At 38.1% G+C, this 14,527-nt stretch overlaps 1 protein-coding gene across 1 annotated transcript; it reads left to right on the top strand.

Moving 5' to 3' along the window:
* Positions 1-7,554: 7,554 nt before the first annotated feature.
* Positions 7,555-11,760, top strand: LOC145076350 (uncharacterized). The gene is made up of 2 exons (XM_079022257.1): positions 7,555-8,457; positions 11,683-11,760. Exons 1-2 carry the CDS (start codon positions 7,555-7,557, stop codon positions 11,758-11,760), a joined length of 981 nt encoding a protein of 326 aa, XP_078878383.1.
* Positions 11,761-14,527: the final 2,767 nt, after the last annotated feature.

Here is a 14,527-nt window from a genome sequence, read left to right as displayed (position 1 = left end):
ACCAGAGCTCACATGAAGAATTATGATTTTAACAAATTTTTTTTGTGTGAACGTGGTGCGCGTCGCTGCACGCCATGCACTTGACATCGGATTCAAGCAGACAGCAAGTGATATGACCAATTTTGGAAGTGACACATGGCATTCTTTGGATGGGCCATAATGATCATACATGACGCGCACAGATTTTTCCACTGCACACACCCCAAATCCATGAATATAAATAGATGGCTCTACCGAACACTTCTCCATACCTTCAACCCTCACTATCTCTGCATTTTCGAAAGCTTCTTCCCTTGGAGCGGTTCCCTGGAGTCCCGAGCCCGATTCAACTCTACATCAAAGGTTTCATGCAACTGAGGCGAGTTCACGACCCCTATTTCACTATTTTAAATGTTTTGTGGGGGGGGGGGGGGGAATACATGCTTATGAAGAGGTTTTATCAAAATATATTTATATCTTTAAATATCAAATCATTTTTTAAAGCTTAAAGCCTTAGGATAATGTAGCTGTAGACAATATGCCTTGTTGTAAGCTATATATTATGCCTAAGAGTTATGATGCCCAGTAGGCTAGGAAGAGATAATACCTAGACATTATAATGGATAAATTCATGGGATAAGGTAGTACCTAGAAGTTATGATAGTCAAATATAGGGATATGCACCGTCCCTAATTGTTACTCTGCCCAACTATCATGTTTTCAAATAACCATAATTAGGGTGTAGATATATATATATATATATATATATATATATATATATATATATATATATATATATATATATATATATAATTATGATATCAAAAGTTATAATTATCAAATACAAGATAAAATATTTATATTGTGATAGTTATAGGAAATCTCTAGGAAGGATAAATTATAAAAGATAAAAGATAAATACTTAAGATTAATGCGTTAGTGAGTTGTCAATATTCATCCAATGGATTTGATTAAATTTGGCATTCCACGGTACCTAAAATCATTAATTATGCGAGAGGTAGAAAGATATGTATAGATCTATACGATGAATGACACCCCCACCAGCGATTGCTACCTACAATCCCGACAAGATAACATTCTTATTACTCATTGTTTGATGTCCGATGAAGTGTCGTGGAGGAGAAATCTATTAGTCAAACAATGTCGATTGTGGGGGCTTATGGTAATACATTACAAAAATCTTAAAGATCTGACCGCCATCAGGGACGCCTTATAACGGTAGATAAAATACGTTAGGGTTGCTAGTTATCCTACAAAGATATTTAATTAGGATTAATAAGATATCTTAAAAAGATAACAAGATAAGATCGTTAGGCATCGTAAAAAGATAGTAACCTAGGGTTAATAAAATACGTTAGGAAAATTTTTCTAAAAGAAAAAGGATTCATAAATTTGTACAACCAAATAAAAGCCAAAAACTATAAAAATCTGCCACTCACAAACATTATGTTGACATTTATAAAAACACATGTATTGTCAGGGAGATGAGTGCGGAGGATTTTTGTGTCGAGGGGGAAGAGGTCTTCAAGGAAGCTTGCTGGAGTTTAGTTCCATCTTTTATCGTTTCTAGTGACATTAGGTTGTGTACTTCTCTTTCAAGCAATGTCATCCGAAAATAATTTGTAACAAATAAAAGTAATGTTTGTGATATACATTTGTGTTATGTTATATATATATATATGTGTGTGTGTGTGTATGTGTGTATGCGTTGATCCAATTTCCCCATGTTTGCACCGCTTGGCGTTTCCGCCTCCGACCTCGGGTGTGACAACGGATCGCAATAAATCGCAACTGAGTGCAACTGATAGAGACACTTGATGAATTACGATGGCTTGCGATAGATTGTAACAGATCACAATGGGTTGTAACACTCTTGAAGTAAACTCCAATTTTGCGATAGACTCCGACGAATCGCAACAGATCCCGATCGGTCTCATTTTCTTTTATGGCACTTTGACAACTTGTGATGGCTTGCGATCGATTGCAATAGATCATGATGGATCGCACTCAATTTCATTTTCCTTTAACGACAACTTGTGTACTTGCGATTGATTTCAACGAATCGCAATGGATCACAACAGTGTGAATTGACTTAAATGATTACAATGTCTTGTGATCGATCAGAACACATCACAATCAATCACAACAAACTTTTAGAGCAACAAAATAATCAATAAACCTAAAAAATCAAAACTAAAAGAAAGGTTAGACAAAAAAACATAAAGTGGTCCTTTATTATCCAAGAAGAAAAATTATGAGGTGAAAAAAACATTTTGCTTCAGAATTTTTTGACTTTCTGATGTTTCCATCAGAGAGGGAAAACTTCTTGGAATAATTGATGACCGGGCATCATCATTCTCATTTTGTTATGAATACCATTGAATTTGGTATCATCTAATGCCTTAGTAAAAACATCAGCAACTTCATTGTCAGATGGAACAAAAATGAGTTCGATTTTACCTTTGAGAACATGATCCTTTATGAAATGGTATCCATTGAATTAAATTGTGTTGCGTCATGGGCTTGTATTTTTATCCGGATTGGGCCTGTCCATCCGTGATTATCTAGTAGGGTTATACTATAAATATGCATGCATGTATGCATTAGATACAACGGAGTTTATTACTTTTATTATTTTGTAACCCCTAACACCTCTACAGTCGAAGTTCTTAATCAAGCTCTTCTGAGGTGTTGAAGCATTAATCATACGACACATTCAAAGCCATTCTCGTGTTCATAATTACGTTCTTAATTGTTTGTCTACATAGAATCTAACAATCCTGATTGAACTTTGTTTCATCAATTGGTGTCAGAGCAGGAGACTGTGTGATCAATACACATTCCTTCTGTATTCAGAATACTTTAGGTTTTCCGCTTTTATCGTATAAATAGAAGCCGTCTTCTTCATATCGACGGTCACTCTGTTTCTGATAAAACCCTAATCTCAAGTTTACAGGTTTGATTCTAGCAGCTCACCATGTCTCACGAAGATTCGCAAACAAATCCAATCAACATCCCAAACAGGATTGGATCAACTACCAAGAATTCCCATTCTTTACACTCAAGACTATGAAGTATGGGCGCATCACTTTGAAGATTACGTGGTTGGATTTGAAGACAATGGCTATCTCATCTGGGAAGCTATCACGCTTGGCCTGTTTGTTCACTCAGGAACGAACACAACAGTTAAGTCCCAAAAGGAATATAACAAGCTGGTGGCGGATGTAGAGAAGATGCCACAGGACGAGAAAGACAAGTTGCTGTGTAATGTGAAGGCAATGAGAATGATCAGATTCGCCTTGCAGTCTGACACTTTTCGGTTGGTTGGTTCATGCATGACAGCTAAAGAAATCTCGGATATGTTGAAAGAACTTTATTCAACCGATGAAGATCTGGAACACTCCATTCAAACCTTGTTGCTGTCAGAATTTGGAGTTTTCGAATAGAAAACAGAAGAAAAACTCATACAAACTTTCGATCGGTTCAATCATCTCCTAAGTAAGATGATCAAGCACGGAATAGAAAGAAAGTTGATCGAGCAGAAGGTGAACTTCATGAACGGTCTCAAACCAGAATGGATGGCCATGGTCTCAACCGTGAAAGCACATGAATAGTTGAAATCTTACTCACTAGCGAAAATTATGGGAATACTTAAGTCCCATGAAAGTGTAGTGACCAAACAAGCAAAGGTAGTTTCAGGTGTGGGATCGCTGGCCCTTTTCTCAAAAGGAAAAAGCATTGCAGAAGAAGAAGAGGAGTCTAATATGTCTGAATGTGACCTTACAAGCGAGGAGTACGCTTTGATGGTTACCAATCCTAAGAAGTTTGCACGAAGAAAATTTCCTGTCAACAAGAACCGAAAATGGCAGGGAAGTTACAGCTATGAGAAGGTGAAGGATGAAGCAAAAAATTCTTCTAAAAAGGATGAAGACAATAAGGAGAGCAAGCTTGGGGGAGACTTCGGGTTTGACTGCAATTACTATCACGGAAAGAATCACTTTGCCAAAGATTTCATGCTAAGGAAAATGGCTTAGAAAAGAGATGGTGAAGATGATGAGGCGTACTATATGTGTAAGTTGGCAGAGATCAAGAAAAAGAAAGAGACTAACGGTTCTATGAATTCCTTGATTGTGCAGGAGAATGCAAATGAAGATGAGTTCGGTGGCGTTGAAGTTTGGTCAACCAACTCTGAATATGAAGAGGTGAGAAAGCCCACTCATGGAAGGGATTATGTGGGAAAGGAAGTAGGTGCGGTTGGAAGGTGTTTAATGGTCACAGCCGGTTCATCAACTGAAAGTGCAAGTGAGGAACCGAACCTGACTGAGGACAAGTGTTTTGCAACCAAGCCTGTGAGTGAGAAGATCAACGACTGCGATCGGCTGATCAAAAAGGTACAATCCATCCTTGCATCACTTAAAGTTCTAGCAATAGATTATCAAGAAGAATTAAAAGAATTAAAATTCAAAATTTTTAACTTAAGTGGTAGTCTCATGCAAACTCGCTTAGCGAATTCTAACCTAACTGACCAACTTGGCAGGGTGTCTTCAAAAAGTGAGGAGAGAAGGATGTGGATTAAGCTGAAGGAGGCGGAATTAAATAAAGCTAGGGATGAAAGTATTTATTTGCAAAGAGACAATTTAAAGTTTTTAACACAAAGGAATGTTTTTTGTTTAATTGCTAAGCGGTTATATACCAATATTGCTCAATTGCATTTAAGTTGTGAGATAGGGAAGAAGATTCATAAGATGATCTTACCCTTCCTTGAATTTAAGTAGGATGAGGTCATTGCTGAGTGTGAATCAATAGTGTCGTCAGAAGAGACATCCATGTCTTACAAAATTGGACCGGACAAGATAGAAACCTTCATCGATTCTAAGGAACATAAATGTATGCTCAAAAATCTTTTGGATGAAAATGATAGGTTAAAAATTAAGTCTGAAACTATTCGATCTTTTGACACGTCAAACGCCAAATTAATTTCAGAAAATAAAATTAACTTAGATAATACATCCGAATTTGATGAGGAAAGTGAGATGTGCGAAATCTCAGTGGAAGACGTATTCGAATGCTCTGATTTTATGAAGAGTGAAACCGAAAATGAGAAACCTCTCATATCTAAAAATTCGGTTGAATTCGCTCGCCTGTCAAAAGAAAAGCCACAGAAACTCAAAGAAAAAGCTATGGTCTATCAAAAGGTTCAAACAGTGTCGAATCAGGTCTATGCAGTTACTGGTGTCACTGCAAAACAAACGACAAAGTTAAAAATCTTGGTCGACAAAGACAACGCTGAAGGATGTGACGATTACTTCTAGTCAACTCCTATTGACAACGCAGACGCAACCGTAGGCTTATTTGAGCAAACTTCATGGAGGGTTAAAGGAAGATATGTTCCTGAACCCATCAACAAACCCTCGAGTTTCGACAAACCAAGCACAAGTGGAACCAAGGAAATCCCTGAAGAACCAATGAAAGAACCAAGAGTTCCAACTAAGACAACCAAAACTCAAAAGGAGAAGCCAAAGGCTAGCTTCAATATCCACAAATCGCAGAAGGAGTTAGCTGAACATAAACGCTTAAGAAATCAAAGATATATGAAGAATCTGAATGAGCGAAAATGTCATTGGCAATCTCAAAATCCAAAGTATGTTCCTCCAAAGGAAGAATCAAGTGATAAAGGAAAGGAAAAAATGAAAAGAAAAGAAAATTTCAGCCCGAATTCCTATTATTCCAACTCTTAGAACTAAAAGTTAAGTTTCGGTCCCCAATCCAGCTCTCAGAACCAAAAGTTAAGTTTCGGTCCCCAAACCAGATCTCAGAACCGAAAGTTAAGTTTCGGTCCCCAAACCATCTCTCAGAACTAAAAGTCAAGTTTCAGTCCCCAAACCGGCTCTTAGAACCGAAAGTCAAGCTTCGGTCCAAAGTCTAGTTTCGGTCCTTCCAGCAAATCAAATTTAGTAAAGAATATCAAAGGAAAGGGAAAGCTCAATTATGAGATTCATAATAAGAAAAAGTCAGCTAACCCTAGGATTCAAAAGAAAACACCAAAACCATTTAACAACACACCAACTAATACACCAAAGTTTAAACAAGATAAAACTAAAATCAAGGTGTATACTATCAAAAGAAAAGATCAATCCACTCTAGTAAAACGAACATATTTGGTTGATATTTCTACTGCAATTCCTTTTTCTGTGAAAAACTCACCAGGACCCAAGAAATTTTGGGTTCCTAAATCTGCTTAAATTTGCAGGTGATACGTGACAAGCAGTTTGATGATGAATGGTATATAGATAGTGGATGCTCGCATCACATGACAAGAAGGAAGGAAGAGCTGAGGGAGTTTCGGTCCCTTAAGGATGGTGGATCTGTGAAGCATGGCAAATTGGCAATAACTCGTATGGAACAATCAAAGGATATGGGATGATAACCAATGGAGACTTCTCAATTCGAAAAGTTGCGTATGTGGAAGGATTGCAGCATAATCTCAACAGTGTGTCACAATTAGTTGTGGGCACAGGTTTAAAGGTTTCATTTGATGATGAGGGCTCTGAGATAATTGAGAAGCAATCTAAAAAGGTTCTTTTGAAGTCTGAACGCAAGGGAGAGATGTATCCTTTAAATCTCAACCCAATTCGAGGAAAACCAACAATATGTCTCCTATCAAAGGCGAATACTGATGAAAGCTGGTTATGGCATCGACGCCTATCGCACCTAAACTTCAAAGAAATTAATATGTTGGTGCTTGGTGATCATGTTCGAGGCCTTCCTCTTCTCAAGTTTGATAAGGAACATCTGTGTGCAGCGTGTGAGATGGGAAAACAGAGCAGAAAGAGCCATCCTACATGAATCAATAGAAAGATTGTTGAAGCTCTCGAACTTCTGTACATTGACTTATGTGGACCTTCGGCTATCGAAAGCTTCGGTGGTAGTAAGTTTATTCTTGTCATTGTAGATGATTTTTCACGCTTCACCTGGGTTTTATTTCTCAAACAGAAATCAGATGCCACTCCCAAGTTTAAGGTGTTTATCAAGCAAGTTGAAGTACAACTGAGAAAGACGGTGAGGAATATCAGAAGTGATAATGGGCTGGAATTTGAAAATAAAGAATTTGAGGACTTTCTGGCTGACATGGGGACAACTCACAACTTTTCAGCCCCTTATACACCACAACAGAATGGGATTGTTGAAAGACGAAACCGTTCTTTATGTGAGGCAGCCAGAACCATGCTAAGCTTCGCTTCCCTTCCGTTATACTTCTAGGCTGATGCTGTTGCAACCGCGTGCTACACTCAGAATCGATCCTTGCTCAATAAAGGATTCTCAATAACTCCATATGAGATCTTAAACAATCGAAAGCCCAATGTTAAAGTTTTCCACATATTCAGTTCACGGTGCTTTATTTTCAATTCTAAAGAGAACCAAAATAAGTTTGACGTCAAAGCTGATGAGGGAATATTTCTGAGTTATTCGCTAACATCAAAAATATACAGAGTATTGAACAAACGTTCCAAACGAATTGAAGAAACATATTATGTAACCTTTGACAATAATTACATGAAGAAAGTTCAAAGGAGCGAAAATGACTTGAGGGAAATCTTTCATGAATCAGGACAAATCTCGGTTCCCATATCCAACTTGTTTGAAGAGTACATTCGGTTATTTGATGAACCAAAGAAAGCAGTACACTCAGAAGCGAAAGCGGAAGACAACAAAATCAATAATTTCAAAAGGATTATAGATGAAGCTACCAAACAAATAGAAACTAAACCTCCTAAATCGACAGATGGGCAACCCTCCACTGATTCTCCAAACTGTGGCTCATTGTTCAAGGGGAAGAGTTCATCAGCACCAAAGACAACCGAAATATCTTTCGAGGGGGAGAATCCAATTCCGTCCCCGACTCATAAAGGTCCAGGCGAGGGGGAACATACAGTTCCAAACCCACCCAATAGTAGTCCAATCGAGGGGGAGAATCCGACTCCCACTGAGGATGAAAACTATTATTCTCACAAAGGTTACACTTCGCCAGTCGAGGGGGAGAAAGAAAATGCAACTGACGAAGTTGATCAATCAGAACTTGAAGAGGAAGTAAACACAGAGTTGGATCCAGCCTATGACCCAAATTATCCTCCTTTAGTGAAATGGACCAAGGATCTTCACAAAGCTCAAATTATTGGAGAATCATCTGAGAGAGTTCTTACTCGCTCTCAGTTGAAAGTGAAACAAACTACATTATTCTCTAAAGTTGAATTTTGTATGTTTAATTCGTTTATCTCCAAGGTCGAGCCGAAAACGGTTAATGCTGCACTTGATCATTCTGATTGGGTTCAAGCAATGCAAGATGAGCTCCATGAGTTCGAACGCAATCAAGTTTGGAGGCTGATTTCCACACCAAAGAATGCTTCAGTGGTTGGCTTGCAATGGGTCTTCAAGAATAAATTGGACAAAGAAGGGAATGTTATTAGAAATAAGGCTCGGTTGGTAGTAAAAGGATATTGCCAAGAGGAAGGAATAGACTATGAGGAAACCTTCGCTCCTGTAGCAAGGTTGGAATCTATTAGAATCTTTATGGAATATGCTGCTCATAAAAACTTCGAAGTCTTCCAAATGGATGTGAAATGCACTTTCCTGAATGGAGAACTAGAAGAAACGGTGTATGTTGAGCAACCTCCCGGGTTCGTGAACGAGAAATTTCTTGATCATTGCTATGTGCTGGATAAAGCTGTATATGGTTTAAAGCAAGCACCAAGGGCCTGGTATGAAACTTTAACCCGCTTTCTGAAAATGTCAAAATTCAAACAAGGTTCGGTTGACCCAACCTTCTTCCGAGAGAGAAGGCGAACATCTAATGATAGTTCAAATTTATGTTGATGACATCATCTTCGGCTCCACGAATCCTAGCTTAACGACTGAATTCAGGAAGTTGATGGAGACTAAATTTGAAATGAGCGCAATAGGTCCAATTAACTTTTTCCTTAGTTTGAATATTAGACAGGGACCAGAAGGTATCTTTATCAACCAGGAGGCTTATACAAAGAACTTGCTGGCGAAATTCGGTATGATGGGAGATTCGAAAGTGAAGGTTCCTATGGCATTTGGAACTAAGTTAACACCTTCTCTGGAAAAACTTGTTGTTGACATAACACTATATCGAAAAATGATAGGGTCCCTTATGTATCTAACAACTAGTAGACCAGACATAATGTTTTCTGTTTGTTATTATGCTAGGTTTCAAGCTAATCCAAGAGAACCTCACATGGTAGCTGTGAAAAATATTTTATGTTACCTAAAGCGAACCTCATCTCTCGGTCTCTGGTACCCTGCTAGATCTGGATTCTTCATTCAAGCTTTTTCTGATGCTGATCTTGGAGGATGTCGTCTAGACCAAAAGAGCACTACAGGTGGATGTTAGTTCCATGACGGTAAACTTGTTAGCTGGCAGTCCAAGAAGCAAACCTGTGTGTCACTTTCAACAGCTGAAGCTGAGTATATAGCTGCGACATCTTGTACTTCACAAGTAATATGGATTCAAATTCAGCTAAGAGATTACGGGTTGAGTAAGAAGAAGATTCCTCTCTATTGTGACTTCGAAAGTGCAATAAGAATATGTCACAATCCATTGCAACACTCAAAGACAAAGCATATAGCACTGAGATATCATTTTATCAAGGACCATGTAGAATATGGGAACGTGGAAGTGCATTTCGTTAGGTCCTCTGATCAGTTGGCAGATATATTCACTAAAGCCTTACCTGAATCGTGCTTCAATAAAATATTACAAGGCCTGGGTGTGATGGAAGCAGAGTCGGTACCGAATCCTCAAATCTCTCACTAAAAATTAGACAAGCGAAATAGAGCGAACACTCGGTCTATTTCGGTTCCGGATTTTTCGGGAACCGAAATGTACCGAACGCTCGGTCTATCTCGGTTCCATAATTTTTGGGAAACGAAATGAATCAAACGCTCGGTCTATTTTGGCTCTAAAATTTTACGGAACCAAAATGAACCGAACGCTCGGCTTATTTCACTTCATTCTTTTAAGATAAGGTTTTGGTTGTACATTTTGTTTATACTATTAACTATATTTTTTTGGTGTTTTATGCTACTTTATATTTTCTCTTTCTATTTTTATTATTTTTCAGAAAATCTCAAAACCTCAAAAAGATTTTTTTTATTTTTGGTTTGTTTGTTTTGTTTGTGTTGTGTGTTTGTTTGCTTGTTCTTTTACATAGGTCCCAAGTATGTCAGTACAACAACATTTGGAGCTAAGGTTGGTATATATTTTTTTGTTTTTGTTCATTTGAACTAGTTAAGGGTCCCTAGAAGCATGCTGCTGCATGTTGACCAAAGCCTCTATGACTAAGAGTAAGGCCTTAATGATTCGATGTATACCTATCGTTTCTTCCCAATCGGGCTGCTACATTTAACTCAAGTCAAGAGCTACCTTAGTCTTCTCATATGAGTTAAGAGTTTTCTCCTTTGTCATTTTTATATAGTAGAGGTACTTTCGGTTCTTTAAACCATCCTCCTTCTATTCTCCATCAACCTTCGGTTCACCACTGTAACCCTTGAGACTCTCGGTCCTTACCACTGAGGTTTATGGTTGCATAACATCTGTGTTTGTGATCTTAGATACGTATACCACGTGCTGAGTGAAACCCAAAATCCAATACCTACAATGCATTGACAGTGAATTATTATATTCAAGATCTTACTGTGTACCTATTGAAATCTCTTTTATTTTTGCGTGGTCTTTTAAGAAATCGTCTAACACCAAGGCCTTTCTTCCCAAAAGGATCCAATTTTTTTTTTTTTTTTGGATTTTTATCACTTCTTTAGTCACTATAGATTATATCCAACCTACATGTTCAACAGACCACATCGGTCTCACAAGTACTTCTACTAACGATCGATCTTATGTTAAGTATTGATGTTCGGTTGAAGATAAGCTACCCTTATCCTACAAATTAAAAGAAGCCTTTCGATGTTTCTCTACAAACAGTTGATCGTATTTTCTCGGGAAACCACACAAGCACTTCAAGTCTCTCTTGACTTTGAAGGAAGTGATTCTTGCCCGAAATCATCTGCTTCATGTCTTCTAATAAGACATCACTCACATCCCATACACATTTTGCTTTATTTCTTTATCTTTTGTCACCCTATTGCACGGAAATTTTTATTTTCCTACATTCTGGTTGCTGTTGGTTCGGTTTTTGTTTATTTTTGGAGGGAAGCTGAATTTCAAACGACGATTGAGAATAAGATTTTAGGCGTGTGAATTTGAACGGTTACTTAAACCACACGTGCTGACGTAAACCTAGGAGAAACCAACCTGTCACATCGCGCTTTTTCAGGCGACGTTTCAGTGATCTCATAAATATGATGACGACTCTTTATCTCTTTTGGCAATGGTATATAAAGGAGTTCTAATTCCATTTGTCTCTTTCACCTGCAACAAAGTCTCTGTATCTACACGGCGATTCCCAACTGTTCATCTTCTTCATTCAATCAACAATGGCGACTTCTTCATCGACTCATGACCAAACTGCTTCATCCCAATTGCTCTCCATCAAGCCAAATCAGAACATGATTATTGAACTCAATCCGTTTCTGTATGATTCGTATATGCTACAAGTGGTTGAGTGTTTGAAATAATCACCTTTGGTTATGGCCCTGACACAGGTGGAAGCCGTTCCTATGTCACTTCTATCACAAGTTTACTCCACTGCCTCATATGACAAGAACAAGGAAATAATCTAATTTCAAATCCATTCTAAAAAGGCTTTTATTTCAAAAGGGAGATTTTGTTCCCTATTGCACCTTGGAGTGGATTCGTCTGTGATTTCACCAGACTTCATCACTACTACTCAACTGTTCTCGATGCTCTACGAGATGGGATATACTGATGTGCTAACCACGATTACAAAAGTTAAGAAGTCATGCTTACCGTCCCCATGGAATGGATTGCTTACTCTTCTCATTAAGAGTTTGGCAGAGAGGAGTGGTGGATCTGATGGCACCAGCAAGGGTTTTCTAACCCTTCTATACGGTCTTTATAATGGTATCAATCTCGACTATGGGTCGATTATCTGGTCTCAAGTGGTGCAAAGCCTCAACACTTCTACGAGGCATTCTAAAATTTCATGTGGTCGATTCTGGAATCTCATTACACGAAGGGCGATTAATTCTTTGGAAGTTCCGGTCATGAAGGATGCCCTAGTTGCGTCTATTGCCATGTTTCACACCAAGAAAATCATAATTTCCAATCCTCAGAAGTTCCCTCACATTGGCTCTATCCCGGAGACAATGTACCGGTGTGTTACAGTCGAGAGTATAGTCATGGCAACTTATCGCAAGCTTCCTCCCAAGGAACCGAGAGTCTTTTCTCCCGAACAGCAGGATGCCCTGGATTATGTGTACAAGCCTGACAACCAAGGGAAACAGACTACTACCAAGAAAGAAATTACGGATGATGATAAGTCCAAGAAGCGAATGTCCCAGAAAGGGGATTCTTCTAAACCAAAGAAGATTAAGAAGATGGAAAAAAGTTCCAAGAGTCCCATTCCTCCCAGTTCAGAAAATGACGAGGAGGATGACGAAGAGGAAATTCATCATGAATCACCGAGAGGTAACAACCCTCCCCGATCCCCATCTCCAACAAACTCTCTTCATGAAAAACTTTCTACACCACCTCCATCTCCGAAACAAACATTTTTAGTTTCGGTTGCTCCTGTTCACCCACCTACCACCTCTCAAACAACAACTTCAACAACTTCCTTATCACCACCACCACCGGTTACTTCTGTTCCTATATCCACAACCCCCTTACCACCTCCCATTATTTCCCAATCAACTACCACTACCATTCCTGAACCGGCAGTAGAAGTCAACGTATCTGATACGGGGGAAACTACTGGAACTGAACCTCCAGTTACTTCTAAACCACTTTCTCCCACCCACTCAACTGATTCCGGTGCCACTCTGTTACACCCCGAAACCGGAACGGCGGAAACGTTCTGGGGCGGATGACTTCATGTATTACCGTAACAAATGAATACATAGTAAAGAAAGCAATATAACCATCATATATATAATTGAAAGTTTACATTGTTAAAAGGTACATGTTGAAAACCAATTACAATATGATGCAAAAATATGAAATTAACTAGCGCCGCAAAGTCCCTTCTTCAAAAGCTATTTGTTACCTGTATTTACTGAATCCCTGGGACATACAAGTAGTTTTGAAAGAGTAGATCAACATTTAAGCTGGTGAGTTTCATAAGTATTAAATGACAATGTTTGTATGAAATAAAATGAAATGGTTTGTTTTTGTTTGTTTGTTCCTAGAAAATCCCATATTTTCTACTGGTATAAATGTAGCCTTCTATCAAGACCAATGTTTGTTTCTAGAAAATTGATGTTTTTCCGTATGTGGGTGGCAGTTTAGAAGTTCCAAAATTGTAACACAAAAATGTTTTTCATGCCTAAAGTAGTTAATTTAGGTATGTGTAAAGTCGCCAAGACGTCTGAAAAACCCCGTAAATCAATGTGTTTTTAATACTCCATGTGAGTTTTATAACCATGCTATTGACTAGGACGACCTATACACAACGTTCTTCAGTCGTTGGAATGTTCTGACGTTTGTCACCCCAAATGGTGTACTGTAGCTAAAAGTCAGGGCGCGGGGTTGTCAATCCCGTATAGATCTATACATAAATACCATGCTCCCCCTCCAAGGGATTCTGGTATATAATACAGGACTTGAAATGTGTACTCGAACGTACGTGAAGTTTAATGTCTCACAAAACTTAGTATAAAACATATTTACGTATGAAAATGTTCGTTTGTTCTTGTATATGAATATATCTCTTTGAAATAGTGTTTCTAGTATGTAAAAGTTCGTGATGTTCTCATAAAACTATACCTATTATAGTTTTCTAAAAGTGTGTCTCATTTGTATTGTAAACCCTAGTGAAATGCTCACTTGTTATGAAAAGTATAACTTTTGTAATGCCAAAGATGGACACATATACATACAGTATAACCAGAGTGTTTGATATATATATATATATATATATATATATATATATATATATATATATAACACAACATTTTTCATTTCAAAAGACAAGATGTTATCGTGATATATTTTGCATACGAAAGTTTCCCTATAATAGTAATGATTCACATATGATTCAATTGATAAAAAGTGTATAATGAAACTTTATATATAACACACGATAATAATCATGTGTTTTACTTGTATTCCCCCCCCCTAAAAGCATATAAAAACATTTATAAAATATTTAAAAGTGTGGATTATAGGGGTATGAACTCACTTGAAAGCGGATTTTCTCGGGATTCTCGGGAATCTCGGGAGCACAAGCAACCCTTGAGGCTTGAGTATGGAAACCGGGGATTCGGGATATCACGTGCACGGAAAATTAGGCAAAAACGCAAGAAAGATGAGAGGAAATCAGCCTTTTCTTCGGAACCCTCGCATCCCTTTTATAGGGGCTGGGCGTAC

The sequence above is a fragment of the Lactuca serriola genome, chromosome 9, assembly GCF_051521515.1.
Source record: "Lactuca serriola cultivar US96UC23 chromosome 9, Lser_US96UC23_V15, whole genome shotgun sequence".
Classification (NCBI taxonomy): domain Eukaryota; kingdom Viridiplantae; phylum Streptophyta; class Magnoliopsida; order Asterales; family Asteraceae; genus Lactuca; species Lactuca serriola.
The sequence above is the reverse complement of the archived record's forward strand: the minus strand, read 5'-3'. Positions and strand labels throughout refer to the sequence as shown.